Genomic DNA, 14,652 nt, shown 5'->3' with positions numbered 1-14,652 from the left:
TGAGGTTATAAATGAATGACTTTGGATTTTATGGAAAATAAAAAAGTCTTTATCATTTAGAGAAGTTCAAGATGGATGGTGCTATATATGTACATCTATATAATCTTTTATATGTTGTATATATGATCAATAATTTTTTTATTATATAAATAATATACTGTAGTTATTATTTATAGATAAAGTTCTCTTTAAAATTGGAGAAGAGTTCAACACATTATTATATATGCCGGTTAAAATGGATCCATAATAAAATTAGGTAAATCCTTTAATCAAATATTTTGGTTATAAAGAAAGTCATGCCGGCTAAAATGAATCCATAATAAAATTAGGTAAAACCTTTAATCAAATATTCTGGTTATAAAGAAATTCATGACGGATTATGGATGATAATAATAATATGCATGTCTAAGCCTCCTAGAAAATTAGAATATAGAGAGAGATAGAGAAACAAGATGTTGGGTTTTGTGGAGTTTAGTTGTGTTTGATCTAGATGACGACTCGACCTGATCCGAAATGATGTTGCATGGTTTTTAATAGGAGTTTTTTGAAGTTTAGTCTATGGAGTGAAGGTTTGGGCCGATAAGCCTAAGTTGTAGTGCTCATAGACAAGTCTCTTGGGGGTCTAGGGACTAGGGGCAACACCCTCGGGAAAATAAAAATTTTGGCTTATTTTGTAGCCCATTGTAAATCCTGTGCGTATGATATCGAAACTGTTGTTTTAGTGATTAAGGTTTTTTGATGTAGTTTTTGGGAGAGAGAAAAACTGTACTGCCGCACTTTGTATTTTTTTCCCTAATAATAGTGAAATCCCTGCAATTTCTTGGACATAGGTAAATTGTCGAACTATGTAAATACTGTCTTGTGCGTGTGATTATTTTTTCTTTGACATGTGTTTTTCTCTATTTTATTTCTCACAAGTTTGAGAATTTCGTGTTAATTCCCTACACACAAGAGACTAAGATAAGAGAAGTATTTGAATAGTATTTTCAAGATGATTCTTTAACAAGTGGAGATATAGGGCATGCATGTCTGGCACATGGTCTCTCTCAGCCGTGCATGTCTGCCAATTTTACTCCCAAATAAAACTGTGACTGATGACTCACCGAGTTCTAGGCTTTTTGCATAGAGTGTAAGCAAAATTTTACAATATATTTTGTCATCAACACCCTCTACAACTTGCACCTTTACAACCACACCATTCTTTTTTTTTTTCGTTTCACCATGTATCTTCTTTTCATTGTTTTTGTGATTTTCCTAGTTAGTGTTCTGAAATTCGTATACTCATTCATATGGGTCCCATGGAGAATTGAAAATCACTTCCGAAATCAAGGCATTAGAGGCCCTGGCTACCGTCTGATCTTCGGGAACACAGCTGAGACCAAACAGTTGTATGCTAACGCTGTATCAAAGCCAATTTCGTTTGACCACCATGATGTCCTTCATCGTGTGATTCCTTTTTACTACAGGTGGTCTGTCATGTACGGGAAAACTTTCCTGCACTGGTTCGGGTCAAAACCAAGGCTGGCGATATCCGACCCGAACATGATTAAGGAAGTTCTTGCCAACTCAGATGGATCTTTTGAAAAGATTCGGCTGAACCCCGTGGCTAAGCTGCTCTTTGGGAAAGGACTAGTTGTGCTTAGTGGTCAAGAATGGGCTATCCATAGAAGGATTGCAAACCGGGCCTTTAACATGGAACGGGTTAAGGTGACCTCTTTTTATTCTTCCTACCCAAAATGATAAAATTTAGATATAGTCCATTAGGTACATTCAGTTTTTCAATTGAATTCAAATATGTTGTTAGAAATTTAATTATCATTGAAAAGGATAACAATATTTGTGACTTACAAGTGAATGCAACAAATTGAAAAACCTTGTATGCTGTATTTAAAGTACTTTATTAAAGTTTTAGTGTTTTAATCTTTTATCTATACAAAAAAGAGATTGTGATCTCACCATTTTATAAAACCCTTCACCTCATTTTTATAGAAAAAGTATGATATAGTCACATGATAGAATAAAGAAGTAAATAAGTAATAATAATAGTAATAAAAACTGCCCTTCTCAAATTGATGTAACTATCAAATTTTCAATATAATTTTTTTATATAGAATTAAAAAAAATGATATTCTACTTTTAGTTTGAAATTGACCGGTTAATTTATAGAAGAAGAAATCTTGACATAATGATAAAAAATAATTATTATGTAATGAACGTTATAAATTAAAATTTTAAAATTTTATTGTATCCATTCATGAAAAAAAAAATTTTATTTTTTACTTGTTTCTCAAATAGAGGAAAATTGTCATTAGACCTTTTTTTGGGGGGCTGAATTATTAAACATGTCAGTAGTGACCAATCTTACCTCATGCCTATTTTTTTAACCACTCACAGAGTTGGGTACCAGAAATTGTGAATAGTACTGCAAATATGCTCAATAAGTGGGACAACAATAGAGGAGGGATGGACGAGTTTGAAATGGATATGCACAAAGAGATTCATGAATTGTCAGCAGATATCATATCAAGAACAGCTTTTGGAAGCAGCTATGAAGAGGGAAAGCGCATTTTCAGCTTACAAGAGCAGCAAATACATCTTTTCCTTCAGACATTCACAAGTTTATACATTCCTGGGTTTAGGTAACATATTATTAAAGTTACGATACAATTTATATATATATATATATATATATATATACATACCTAACAATATATTACACGATATAAAGGATAGGTTATCTTTTTATGGATTTTCTAACATTACAATATTGCTTAATCTTCACATGACATTTTATTGTTCAGATTGGATTGGTCTTATTAAGTATTATATACAAGTGTGTGTTTTATCCATGCACAATTAATGTATAATTTGTATATAATACATTGCTCTAAGTTCAACCAATAAGTCTAGATGCATATCAAATTGTGAAATTTTTGTGTGTCAATAACATTGTTGTAGATCTACTCATGAATTGGAAAATTTTTTCTATCACTGCAACTTTTTCTTTTTTTTAATGGTTGTGATATGTCATATAGAAGTACGAGTAATGCTAGAGTAACATATTTTTTTTACAAAAAATTTTACAAACTGTTGATGTGGTGAGTGGTTATTGGTAAATGAAAAAGTAATGTTAGTGATGGGCCTAAATAAAAACCAATAAGAAGTAGGCCACGTCACTAGCTTGTAAAAATATTGTAAAATAATTTATGGCGGTAGCATTACTCATAGAAGTACTGTGTTTTGTGCATGAAAACTATGACTTTTTGTCAGTTCCATTATTTTGAGATTGCCTACCAAAGTATAAACGGTGAATTCTATTAAGGAAGCAATAATAATAATAAAAATTAATGCGATTTTGACACATCTTAGGAAATATCTTTTAAGGTAATAACCGCCTCTACTTAAAAGAATTTGATATCGAGTTTAAGAAATTCATCTCCATAATACAACAAATCAAAAACTACAAACAACATTAATTTTGAAGTTTCTTTCAAAGAGTATATCTTATAAAAACTATGTATTTAAGTAAAACGATGAAAGAAATGAAAGTTACTGGGCTTATGATTGAATGTATCTTATCTTATTATAACAAAATAAAAAATCACCATCCAAAAGTATTGCACGCGGTGTGTATAGTACAGAGCCACATTTCCATATATTCTCCTAATTAATTATTTTATTTGTTGATGTTTGTTATAGGTCCAGATGATTTTTCAATTGAATATTTGGCTTCTTATAAAATGTATAGGTTTTTGCCTACGAAGATGAACAGAGAAAGGTGGAGACTAGATAAGGAAACTCGTGACTCTATAAGGATGTTGATTGAGACGAACAAAAATGCAAGTGAAGATTCTAGAAATTTGCTTGGTCTATTTTTGTCTTCTTATAAGAATCAAGATGGTGAAGAAGAAAAATTAGGAATTGAGGAAATCATAGATGAATGCAAGACCTTTTACTTAGTGGGAAAGGAAACAACTGCAAACCTTATAACTTGGGCAATTCTACTTTTAGCATTGCATCAGGAATGGCAAAGCAGGGCAAGGGAAGAAGTGGCTCACATCTTCGATGACAATGGATTTCTAGTTGCAGAAAAATTAAATGACCTTAAAATTGTAAGTTCAATTTCTTACTGACTTGTTAACTTTTAAAACCTTGTCTAGAGGAGTCGCAAGTTTTTTTCTTTTGGGGAATTCAATCATATTTGTGTCAAATCAAGGAAATGTTTCTATTGATTTCACAGGGAAAATTTGTTGATTATATAGTAAGTTAATTTTAAAAGAAATAGAGTGAAGTGAAATAATTACTGAATTCTAATTGCAATGAATAGTCTCATCCTCATAGGGTTTTTGAACTATAGTTATTCACTGAGAATTTATTATATAGGATGGAAAAATAAAGAGGAGTACCAACAAAAATAACTTATCAATAATAAATCCAAGGCCCATTACCCAAAAGAATAAAAAGAATATATGACTGAAAAAAAATGCATCTATTTCATTCTAGTGTAGTAACAGGTACTATACCTTTTTATGAAGTATTTTCTTACCCATTCACATACTTATTATTGCTTTGGCATTTTTAACAGATGAGTATGATAATCAATGAAACACTTCGATTATATCCTTCGGTTGTGTTATTGTTGAGGCAAACAAGAAAGAGGGTCAAACTAGGGAATCTTGACATTCCTATTGATACGCAGCTTCATTTGGCCTTGATTGCTGCTCATCATGACACTCAGATATGGGGAGAAGATGCTAATGAGTTTAACCCATTTAGATTTTTGGAGCCTCGAAAGCATTTAGCTTCTTTCTGTCCATTTGGTTTGGGTCCCAGAATCTGTGTAGGCCAAAATCTAGCTTTGTTTGAGGCCAAAATTGTATTAGCCATGATAATTCAACGTTTCTCCTTTGTTGTATCTCCAACCTATGTTCATGCCCCAGTGTTGCTTTTAACCTTGCAGCCTCAATTTGGTGCGCAAATACTCCTAAGGAGGAGAATTTCAAGTTGAACATTTGTTTGAGACTTTTTTTGAAATTTTCTTTTTCTTAATAAGAGGGGTACCCCGGTGTATTTTAATTTGTATTTTTTTAGCATCTAAAGACATTTAGGGGCCGTTTGGATTGAGTTTTTTGATAACTAAATTCTCAGTTTCCATAACTCATAACTCAAAAATGGTGGGACCCATAGCAAAAAGGTTGTTTGGCCAAACGATAACTCTGTTTCCATCACTCAATTCTCTGATTTTTGAGTTATGAGTTATGGAAACTGAAAACAACAAAAGGCTGTTTTCAGTTTCCATAACTCATAACTCAATGGCATTTCCGTAAATAAACACACATGAAGGACCCACAGCCGCAACTTTTGACCACCTTTTGACTTTTTTTTTTTTTTTTTCCTTTTTTTTTCTGGGTTGGCGTTGGCTGTGTTTTTTTTTTTTTTTTTTTTTTTCCTTTTTCTTTTTCTTTTCTGGGTTGGCGTTGGCTGTTTTTTTTTTTTTTTTTTTTCTGGGTTGGCGTTGGTTTTTTTTTTTGTTTTTTTTGGTTGGCGTTGGCTGTCTCTTTTTTTTTTCTTTTCTTTTCTGGGTTGGCGTTGGCCTTTTTTTTTTTTTTTTTTTGGGTTGGCTTTGGCTTTTTTTTTTTTTTTTTTTTTTTTATAAGTACCTAGACTCACCAAACCTAGTGAAAAAAAAAAAAAAAAACCGAACAGCCCAGGAGGGAAAAAAAAAAAAAAAGAAGCTGCTAGTGAAAAAAAAAAAAAAAACACTGTACCGTGACAAGTGTGGGTCCTCCAAATAGTGTGAAAAATAGTGAGTGATGAAAACTGAGTGATGAAGGCAAACGGATGTGAAAAATTGAGTGATGAGTGATGAGTTATGAGTGATGAGTGATGAGTGATGGAAATTGAGTGACGAAAATTCCTTACCCAAACAGGCCCTTATATTTTATGTTACTATTCCAATGCGCAAAAGATCATAGCATGCAAAAGAAGTGTTTGTTTTCTGACTAGGATCAAGTGCCATAACTGTTGAAAGAAACGAATTTATTTTCTCCAAAGTTATAATGTACGTTCAATTTATACATTTTTTTTCAAGAAATATACACAGTTGTGTACATTCAACTTGTATAATTTTCATTCCTAAAAAAAAAAACCACTTGTATAATTTTCATGAAATGCTCACAAATGTGTAGATTGGATGTATACATTTTTTGAGGAAGGTATACAATTGTGTACAATCAATGCACACAATTTTCAAAAAATGTAGATATATGTGTATATTCAATCGGCACATTTTTCATTGAACGTAAAAGGATGTGTGTACATTCAATGCACACAATTTTTAAAGAATGGAGAATGTATATGTTTAATGCACATCATTTTCAAAGAATGTACACAATTATGTATTTTCAAGGAATGTACGTAATTTTATTCAATGTGAACAATTTTTAAAGAATGGACACAATTGTGTATCTTCAAGGAATGTACACAATTTTATACATTTAATGTACATAATTTCCAATTTCCAAAGTATGTACAAAAAATTTGTCACTCAGCATAAACGTTTTTCAAAAAAACACAATTTTGTATATTAAATTAAATGTACACATTTTTAAAGAAAGTACATATCTCATTACATTAACATACACAAATTTATTTTTTATGCATTATTTTATTCTATAAAAACTTGAAATTTTAATTGTAAGAGCTGGTTTTGGTCCTTATGCCCAAAGGGTGAAATGATCTAGGCCCAAAGAGCCTAATACAATGAATTTGTAGAGAGTGGGTTAGAAAACTAGGTTTCAATGAGTTGGGTAACAATTACAATGGATTCAGATAACAAGAAAGTAAAGATAAATTGATTTTATCTAAATAAAATCGTCTTTGGCACAGTCTGAGGAGATCAGTTCTTGTATATATCTCTTAAATTTGATTACAGACAGTTCTTGTTGCTACAATGTTTTTCTCTCAATTCTTTGATCCCTATTCTCAGTACATTCTTTCTCTTTTATATTGCTTCACTTCTTTCATCTTCACCTTTCACGTGTAAATTAGATCGATCGCTGGTGTTGATCCTTGTCCTATCAGCACCTTCTTGAAGTCTTTGGAAGTAGCTGTAAGACTAAAATTTACTGTTTAGATATCACTTCCTCATTAATACGGCTAGAGAGTTAGCTACAGAGTATTCAATGCGGTGATAGCAGCTTTTTCTTAGATATTTCATAACTTCCTTTTGTCTCATGCTTCCATGATGTGCATCCTTATCAATAGAAACTTTCAGAACGTTGCTCTGGATGGTAAACAACACCTTCTGACCTCTACTTTGCTCGACCTAGGAAGCAACCCTCCTCAAACCATCTTCTTGGACCATCATGACCAGATCCCTTCCTTTATTCATTAATACCAACCTCCATAACAACATTTACCTGTCTTTGAATCACTAAGTGTCCTCGGACCGGACCCTAGCCGAATATGTACTACTGGCCTATCATCCCTACCTTAGTATTTCATTGGTAACAGCTATTGATTTAAAAATTTTGCACGGAAAGTTGTATACTTATACTATATCCATTGAAAGACCAGACCAGATTTTTTTTTTCTTTTCCCGATTGCGTTCTTGCATAGTCAGCAAAACATATATTTTACGATTATATTTTTTCAACGCTTCCTCTACAATCACTTTATGCAACTCCACCATTATTATACATTCACTTATCCACTAAAACTCTCTCTCTCTCTCAGATTTCATTTCACCATGCATCTTCTTTTTCTTCTTCTTGTGATTTTCCTTGTCATCCTCTTGAAATTCATATACTCAGTCATATGGGTCCCTTGGAGAATTGAGAACCACTTCAAAAACCAAGGCATACGAGGCCCTGGGTACCGTTTGTTCTTCGGGAACACAGCTGAGATCAAACATATGTACGCTGAAGCTCTATCAAAGCCAGTCCCGTTGGACAACCACGATGTGCTTCACCGTGTGTCTCCATTTTACTACAGGTGGTCAGCCATGTACGGGAAGACTTTCTTGTACTGGTTTGGGTCAAAACCAAGGCTTGCAATGTCTGACCCAGACATGATTAAGGAAGTTGTTATGAACTCAGATGGGTCCTTTGGAAAGATCCAGATGAATCCCTTGGCTAAGCTGCTATTTGGGGAAGGACTTGTTCAGCTTAGTGGTCAGAAATGGGCTATTCATAGAAGAATCACAAACCAGGCCTTCAACATGGAGCGTGTTAAGGTGAACTTGTTCACTTTCTTGACTTTTTTTAGATGTACGTATATTGATAGAATTATATGGTTAAACGGTTAAATTTACCGTTTCTCAGTAGTTAAAACTTTCGGGAAAATTGATGTTTTAATATGGTATCAGAACTCAGAACCTTCCATTTAAAGTCCCAAGCGTTGAGCGGCACCTATTAAAAGGTAGTTTGAATCCGGGGTGCATTAGAATTATGTGTTTAAATGAATTAAATTCACCATTTCCCAAAAAGCTTATTCGATTGAGCGAATTGGTAATTGAACATATATACACTGTTATAAGTATGTATGTGGGTGTGTGTATACTGTTTCTAATATGAAGACACAATAGAAGCATCTATAAAATGCATAACTTCTTTTTTCATCTAGATATTGTTTTAAGCTCAGCTTTCATATATTTTATAGTTATAATAAGATATGATTATATGAAATTTGTTAGCAAATGGATGAAAGAATAAGATCCCAATGATATAAACTTATGCTGACTTGTTAAAAATGAAGGAAATGTATAATACAGATGTGGAATTTAATCATAGCCTCTGTTTTTCTCTTCCTTAGAAAAATTCAGTGACCTCTTCTCTCTATAAGGATCATTCACATCATTTTTACAGAGAGAGTATTATATGAGTCACAAGCTAATAGGTGGCTCTCTTTTTTTACCGGAGCAACATACTGGAAATTGTCATAATTGCTCTTCAAATTATCATCTAATTTTGGCTTCAAATTGTCCGATATATAAAAGGAATTTAATTGTCTCTCCCACTCTTTATTCTATCTGATCCTCTCAGTTGTACAGATATAGTGTCATTGCCTACAAAACCAAAAAAGACAGTTTCCTTGTATAATTTGCCCTCCACCTAAGCTGCACAAGAAATATGCCCAAAGCCAATCCTAGTGTGTGCGTGCTTGTACTTTATACCTCTGTTCCAAATATAAGAATATCATATTCAAGAGAATAAAAATTTGTATCAAAGGTGTTAAGAGTATTGTGGTTCAATGGTATTGCTTAATTCTCTTAAAGAGGAAAACCTAGTTTAAAACCCCCTTAGTGACTTGGTGACTTTCTTTGATAATTTGATAGTTAGTAGATACAACAATGGGGAGAAGGGATTCAAACATTGGTTCTCCTAAAAAGAAGAGTAAAGTATACCACTAAGTTACAAGGTTCTTGGCAAAAACCCCTTAATGATTTGTTATCCCTGTCTGGCTGTTACAAGAGAAATGCACAGGACACCTAAATTATGTGCCAATTTAATTCTACAAGGTAAAAATTGAGGAAAATAGCTTTTACTTCTGGAATTGTATAGATTTTTTCCCTTTTTTATAATAAATTTTAATGAGATTGTGGAAAAAAATTGATGATGGAAAATTGTCATTAGACTTCTATTTTTGGCTCATTCATTAGACATGTTAGTCCTGACAATCTGACCTCATGCCTTTTATTTATTTATTTTTATTTCTCAGTGTTGGGTACCAGAAATTGTGGCTAGTATTGCAAAGATGTTCAATAAGTGGGACGAAAATAGAGGAGGGAGAGATGAGTTTGAGATGGATGTGCATAAAGAGCTTCATGAACTCTCAGCGGACATCATATCAAGAACAGCTTTCGGGAGCAATTATGAAGAAGGAAGGCGCATTTTCAACTTACAAGAGCAGCAAATATATCTTTTCTCTCAGGCGATCAGAAGTGTATATATTCCTGGTTTCAGGTAACATATTGTTCCAATTTCCAAGTACCAACCTCTAGTGTAACTTCCTTTTCTTGGTTGTTGTGAATCTTGTGATGTATGCCATATATATATATATATATATATATTTTTTTTTTGGTTTCCCAACCGGTATCCGAACCCACTGGGCCGACTAATCCGGTTTCGGAGCGGGTCCCGGGGTTAAGGTTTTAAACTCCTCCCAACGGGCTTGCGGGGGATCGAACCTTAGTTCGCCCTACCAAGTCTAGCCCCTGGCACCACTAGACCAAGACACCGTTGGTATGTATGCCATATATAATTATTGTGGTTTATGACTGATGACTCATACTTTTTTGTCAATTCTATTAACTCTCTAATAACCGAAAGTGTAAAGAGGAAATTCATATTACTAGCGTAGGCAATTCTTTTCCTCTGTCTTGGTTAACTATTTTCTTATTGACTGGATCCTAGCTTTGCTTATTACAATGTTATGGCTTTAATTCAATGGAACATGGGCTTCATCATTTTGAAATAGGCCAAATGAGTTTTCATAAAGTCTTTATCTTCTTATTATAGGTCTACTGATGTGTTTCAATTGATTCTTTGGTTTCTTATAAATGCATAGGTTTTTGCCTACTAAGATGAACAAAGAAAGGTGGAGACTAGATAAGGAAACTCGTGACTCTATAAGAATGCTAATTGAGACGAACAAACATGCAAGAGAAGATTCAAGAAATCTTCTTGGTCTTTTTTTGTCTTCATATAAAAATCAAGATGGTGAAGAAGAAAGATTAGGGATTGAGGAAACCATTGATGAATGCAAGACCTTTTACTTTGCAGGAAAGGAAACAACTGCTAACCTTCTAACTTGGGCAATTTTTCTTTTAGCATTGCACCAAGAGTGGCAAAGTAGAGCACGGGAAGAAGTGGTTAGCATATTCGGTGACAATGGGCTTCCTGTTGCAGAGAAATTAAACGAACTTAAAATTGTAAGTTCAATTTCTTACTTACCCTGCTTTAACAACATGGTCTAGAGGAGTTGCAATTTTCATTCATATATCAATCACATTTGTGCCAAGGGCAAGGAAAACTTTCTATTGTTATCACAGTGAAAATTTATAGCACAATCCTTCCCAGATTAACAATAATTATCCTTTTAAAAAAAAGCACTTATGTAATTTCAACAATCAATTTATGTCAATTATTCCTTATTCATTCACATACTTATTATTATTGCTTTACATTTTTTGACAGGTGAGCATGATAATTAATGAAACACTTAGACTCTATTCTCCGGCACCAATGTTGTCAAGGCAAACATGTAAGAAGGTTAAGCTAGGGGGCCTTGATGTTCCTGCTAACACACAACTCTATTTCTCCTTGACTGCAGTCCATCATGACATCGAGATATGGGGAAAAGATGCTAACGAGTTCAATCCATTTAGATTTATGGATTCTCGAAGACATTTAGCTTCTTTTTGCCCATTTGGTTTGGGTCCCAGAATCTGCGTAGGTCAAAATCTAGCTATGGTTGAGACCAAAATAATCTTAGCCATGATAATTCAACACTTCTCTTTTGTGGTATCACCAACCTATGTTCATGACCCAATGTTGCTTGTAACCTTGCAGCCTCGACATGGTGTCCAAATACTCATGAGGAGGAGAAGCTGAACATTTGTTTGGGACTCTTTTTTAAGAGGGGTGTGCTTCAATTTGTATGCTAATGCTTATGTTTTATATTACTATTCATATGCATAAAAGATCATAGCATGCAAAAGAAGTATCTGTTTTATGGCTAAGATCAAGTGAAGTAACCATTGAAAGAAACAATTTTAGTTTCTTCTCTGAGACCTTGTTTTTCTTCTAGGGGTTGCCGATGGAAGCTTTTTTCTTGTTGTACAAGGCACATGGTTGGTAAGCCCCTAGGGTGGGCTATGGATTTAGGGTGGTCTAGAAAGAAAAAATAAATAAAACAAAGAAGGATGGCAAGTGAGAATAGAGGTGGAAGAGATTATCACTGACGGAAGAGGAGGATGAGGACGTCAAGTAAAAGAGGATAATATGAAGGAAACAATGAAAATAGGAAAACTCTGCATCATAGGAAAACTTTTAAAGAACAAGGCATTCCGTGCAAAGCCATTGAAGAGAACAAGACATCTATGTAACTGAGGACCGAAGTAGCAGATGACAAACCAAGGTCATTTATCAAGAATCAAGTGGTGCTCTAGGGCTATGACAGGAGATTTAGGCCTCAGCTTCTCCGAGTTAGCTTCTAAGGTCTAAAATGATCTAAAATCGTATTTCAAAAGCAAGATTTCAACTTATGCAAATTGCCACATTAACATCTTTGAGTCAACGCAAAACATTATATAATCGTGTTTTTAAGACATGATTTCAAGGGCTAAAATCGCGTTTCCAAAACATTATTTTAGATAAAATGCTAATTTCACAAATAATTTTTGTTTTAACAAATTCACTATTTTGCATAAATCCTAAAGTAGGGGTGTGCATGGGTCGGATTGGAGGGATTTTTTGACCCAACCCATCATGGTGGGTCAAAAAAAATTCAACCCAATCCATCACATAAGTCCAACCCAACCCAACCCCTGTTGGGTCAGGTCGGGTTGAACCCATGGGTTGGAAATTTTTTTTATTACTATTATTATTAAATTGAGCAGGAAAAAAATATATCACATTTGCCACCTGTGTTGATAAACAAAATATATATTAATATATAAACTAATATTCCAACTTAGTTGTAAACAAAATATGTTTAAGTATCCAACTGAGTTAATAAACAAAATATAAATGAACTAGTATTCTAATTCACTTATAAACAAAATATATATGAGTTCCTAACTCAGTTATAAACAAAATATATCTATAATTTTTTTAATTTTTTTTACTAATTATATAATATATTTAAATATATATTAAAAGAACTAATAGAATTTTATATTATATATAATACTAGGAACCAAGGAAGTGCTCAACAGATGGTTTTTTTTTTAAAAAATTTATTAAATATATAATTTATTTTAAACATATATTAAAATATGGATGGGTCGGGTCGGGTCGGATTTGTAATTTTATGACCCAAATCCAACTCGATCCGCTATAAAAAAAATTTTGTAACCCAACCCAACCCACCAATTCCTAAAAACCGACCCAACCTGGCGGGTTAGGTTGGGTCAGGTCAGGTTTGGCAGGTTGGCAGGTTTTTTGCACACATCTATCCTAAAGACATAAGAGCGATGAAAATAAAAATTTGTTCCTAATTTTTCTTAGACTGGATATTTCCCCTTTTTGTCATTTTCACAAGCAACTATTATGCTTCTTAGAGACCGAGAAAGAAAATAGAGAGTACCTCACTAATAACAGCACATCCAAATCCAACATAACTCGAGCAAAAAGGTATCCGACAACCCCCGAGTGTAGAAAAACCATGCCGCACCTCCATGAATTTCTTGGTCCCTCCCAGACCACGCATTTGTACCCAGGTTATATAGTTCACCAAATCTATAACCAAAAAGTGCTACCAATTTGAAGTTTCAATAATCAGCCAATCACATATAAATTCAGAAAACAAAATTGTAACCAGAAACAAAATCACAAGCGGTTTGAAATTCTGCCTAGTGACCCAAAAAAAAAAAAAAAAAAAACCAAACAACCTCCAAACTTTTTACTTTTTAGCCCATATTACATTTTGGGGTTACAGTCAATATGGTCCTTACATTTTAATAGCAGTCAATTTGGTCCCTGCTATTTTTAATTTGCAGTCAATTTGGTCTCTAACGTTAACTCACTAACGGAAAATGCCTACGTGACAAATGATGTGCACAGTTGGAATAATTAAAATTGACGTGGCTTATAAAAATAATAATAATAAATGACAAATCAGCATTTTAATTATTAAAAAAATCCAAATCAGCAAAAAAAAATTTAAAAAAAAATTAAAACATCCAAAAATCTTTTCTGGGCAACCAAACATGTAAAAACTAAAAACTTAAGAAAAAAATCACGCAGAAGATTCAAGATAAAGTACATCTCGAATCGTGGGTAGGAAATTGGATGAGAGAAGTTTGGTGGAGATTGGATGCAGTTGGTGGCTGGGTTTTTCTTTGGGGGTCCTTGGAGTGGATCTATGCATAATCAATCTATTATGTCAACAAAACAAAACCCAAATTTGGGTTGTACTTGAAGAGGGGGAGAGAGTCCTCAATGGATGGTGACGACATGGCAATGGTTCGCAAAATGCATAACCATGTTTGGTGGATGGCAACGACATGGCAATGGCTTTCTTAAACCCTTGAATCAGTGAGCATGTTTGGCCAAACCGGTATAACGGCAGATGGAGGAGGGAGATAATGGTCGATTTGGGTTGGGATTTCTGCTTACAATTGCACGGTGGAGAACATTGCCAAGGGTGGATTGTTGGAGTGGGTAGTAAAGTTCCGATCTGCAATATTTCCTTTTGTTTTTTGTTTGGTTCTCGAGAAAAACAAAGAGGAAAATGTAGTGGGAAAAACAAAAATCCATATGTTACTTCTTACGGGCTTTGTATTATAGTTTCATTTCATTTTGTTCTTATTTACGTTTTGCCTAGGTTTTACTGCACTAAGCTCTTGTGTTTGTTGAAATGTCTCTATGATATTTATTATATATTCTTTTTCAGTTTGGTTGCTAAGAAATGAAATTGTATTCAGAA

At 33.6% G+C, this 14,652-nt stretch overlaps 2 protein-coding genes across 2 annotated transcripts; both read left to right on the top strand.

Moving 5' to 3' along the window:
- The first annotated feature begins 1,214 nt into the window (after positions 1-1,214).
- On the top strand, positions 1,215-5,031 carry LOC115974279 (cytochrome P450 734A1-like). Its single transcript, XM_031094550.1, has 4 exons — positions 1,215-1,707; positions 2,395-2,639; positions 3,749-4,112; positions 4,586-5,031. Exons 1-4 carry the CDS (start codon positions 1,222-1,224, stop codon positions 5,006-5,008), a joined length of 1,518 nt encoding a protein of 505 aa, XP_030950410.1. The 5' UTR covers positions 1,215-1,221; the 3' UTR covers positions 5,009-5,031.
- Positions 5,032-7,585: 2,554 nt separating this feature from the next.
- LOC115977813 (cytochrome P450 734A1-like) lies at positions 7,586-12,223 on the top strand. The gene is made up of 4 exons (XM_031099841.1): positions 7,586-8,236; positions 9,721-9,965; positions 10,570-10,933; positions 11,199-12,223. Exons 1-4 carry the CDS (start codon positions 7,679-7,681, stop codon positions 11,613-11,615), a joined length of 1,584 nt encoding a protein of 527 aa, XP_030955701.1. The 5' UTR covers positions 7,586-7,678; the 3' UTR covers positions 11,616-12,223.
- Positions 12,224-14,652: the final 2,429 nt, after the last annotated feature.

This window comes from Quercus lobata, chromosome 2 (genome assembly GCF_001633185.2).
Source record: "Quercus lobata isolate SW786 chromosome 2, ValleyOak3.0 Primary Assembly, whole genome shotgun sequence".
NCBI lineage: Eukaryota > Viridiplantae > Streptophyta > Magnoliopsida > Fagales > Fagaceae > Quercus > Quercus lobata.
This window is presented reverse-complemented; position numbering and strand designations above follow the sequence as displayed.

Excerpts from the sequence above, each read along its gene's own strand:
- LOC115974279 (XM_031094550.1), top strand. The coding sequence starts at position 1,222 with ATGTATCTTCTTTTCATTGTTTTTGTGATTTTCCTAGTTAGTGTTCTG. Across the intron at positions 2,640-3,748 it reads TTATACATTCCTGGGTTTAG|GTTTTTGCCTACGAAGATGA; the intron begins GTAACATATTAT and ends TAAAATGTATAG. Across the intron at positions 4,113-4,585 it reads AATTAAATGACCTTAAAATT|ATGAGTATGATAATCAATGA; the intron begins GTAAGTTCAATT and ends CATTTTTAACAG.
- LOC115977813 (XM_031099841.1), top strand. The coding sequence starts at position 7,679 with ATGCAACTCCACCATTATTATACATTCACTTATCCACTAAAACTCTCT. Across the intron at positions 9,966-10,569 it reads GTATATATTCCTGGTTTCAG|GTTTTTGCCTACTAAGATGA; the intron begins GTAACATATTGT and ends ATAAATGCATAG. Across the intron at positions 10,934-11,198 it reads AATTAAACGAACTTAAAATT|GTGAGCATGATAATTAATGA; the intron begins GTAAGTTCAATT and ends ATTTTTTGACAG.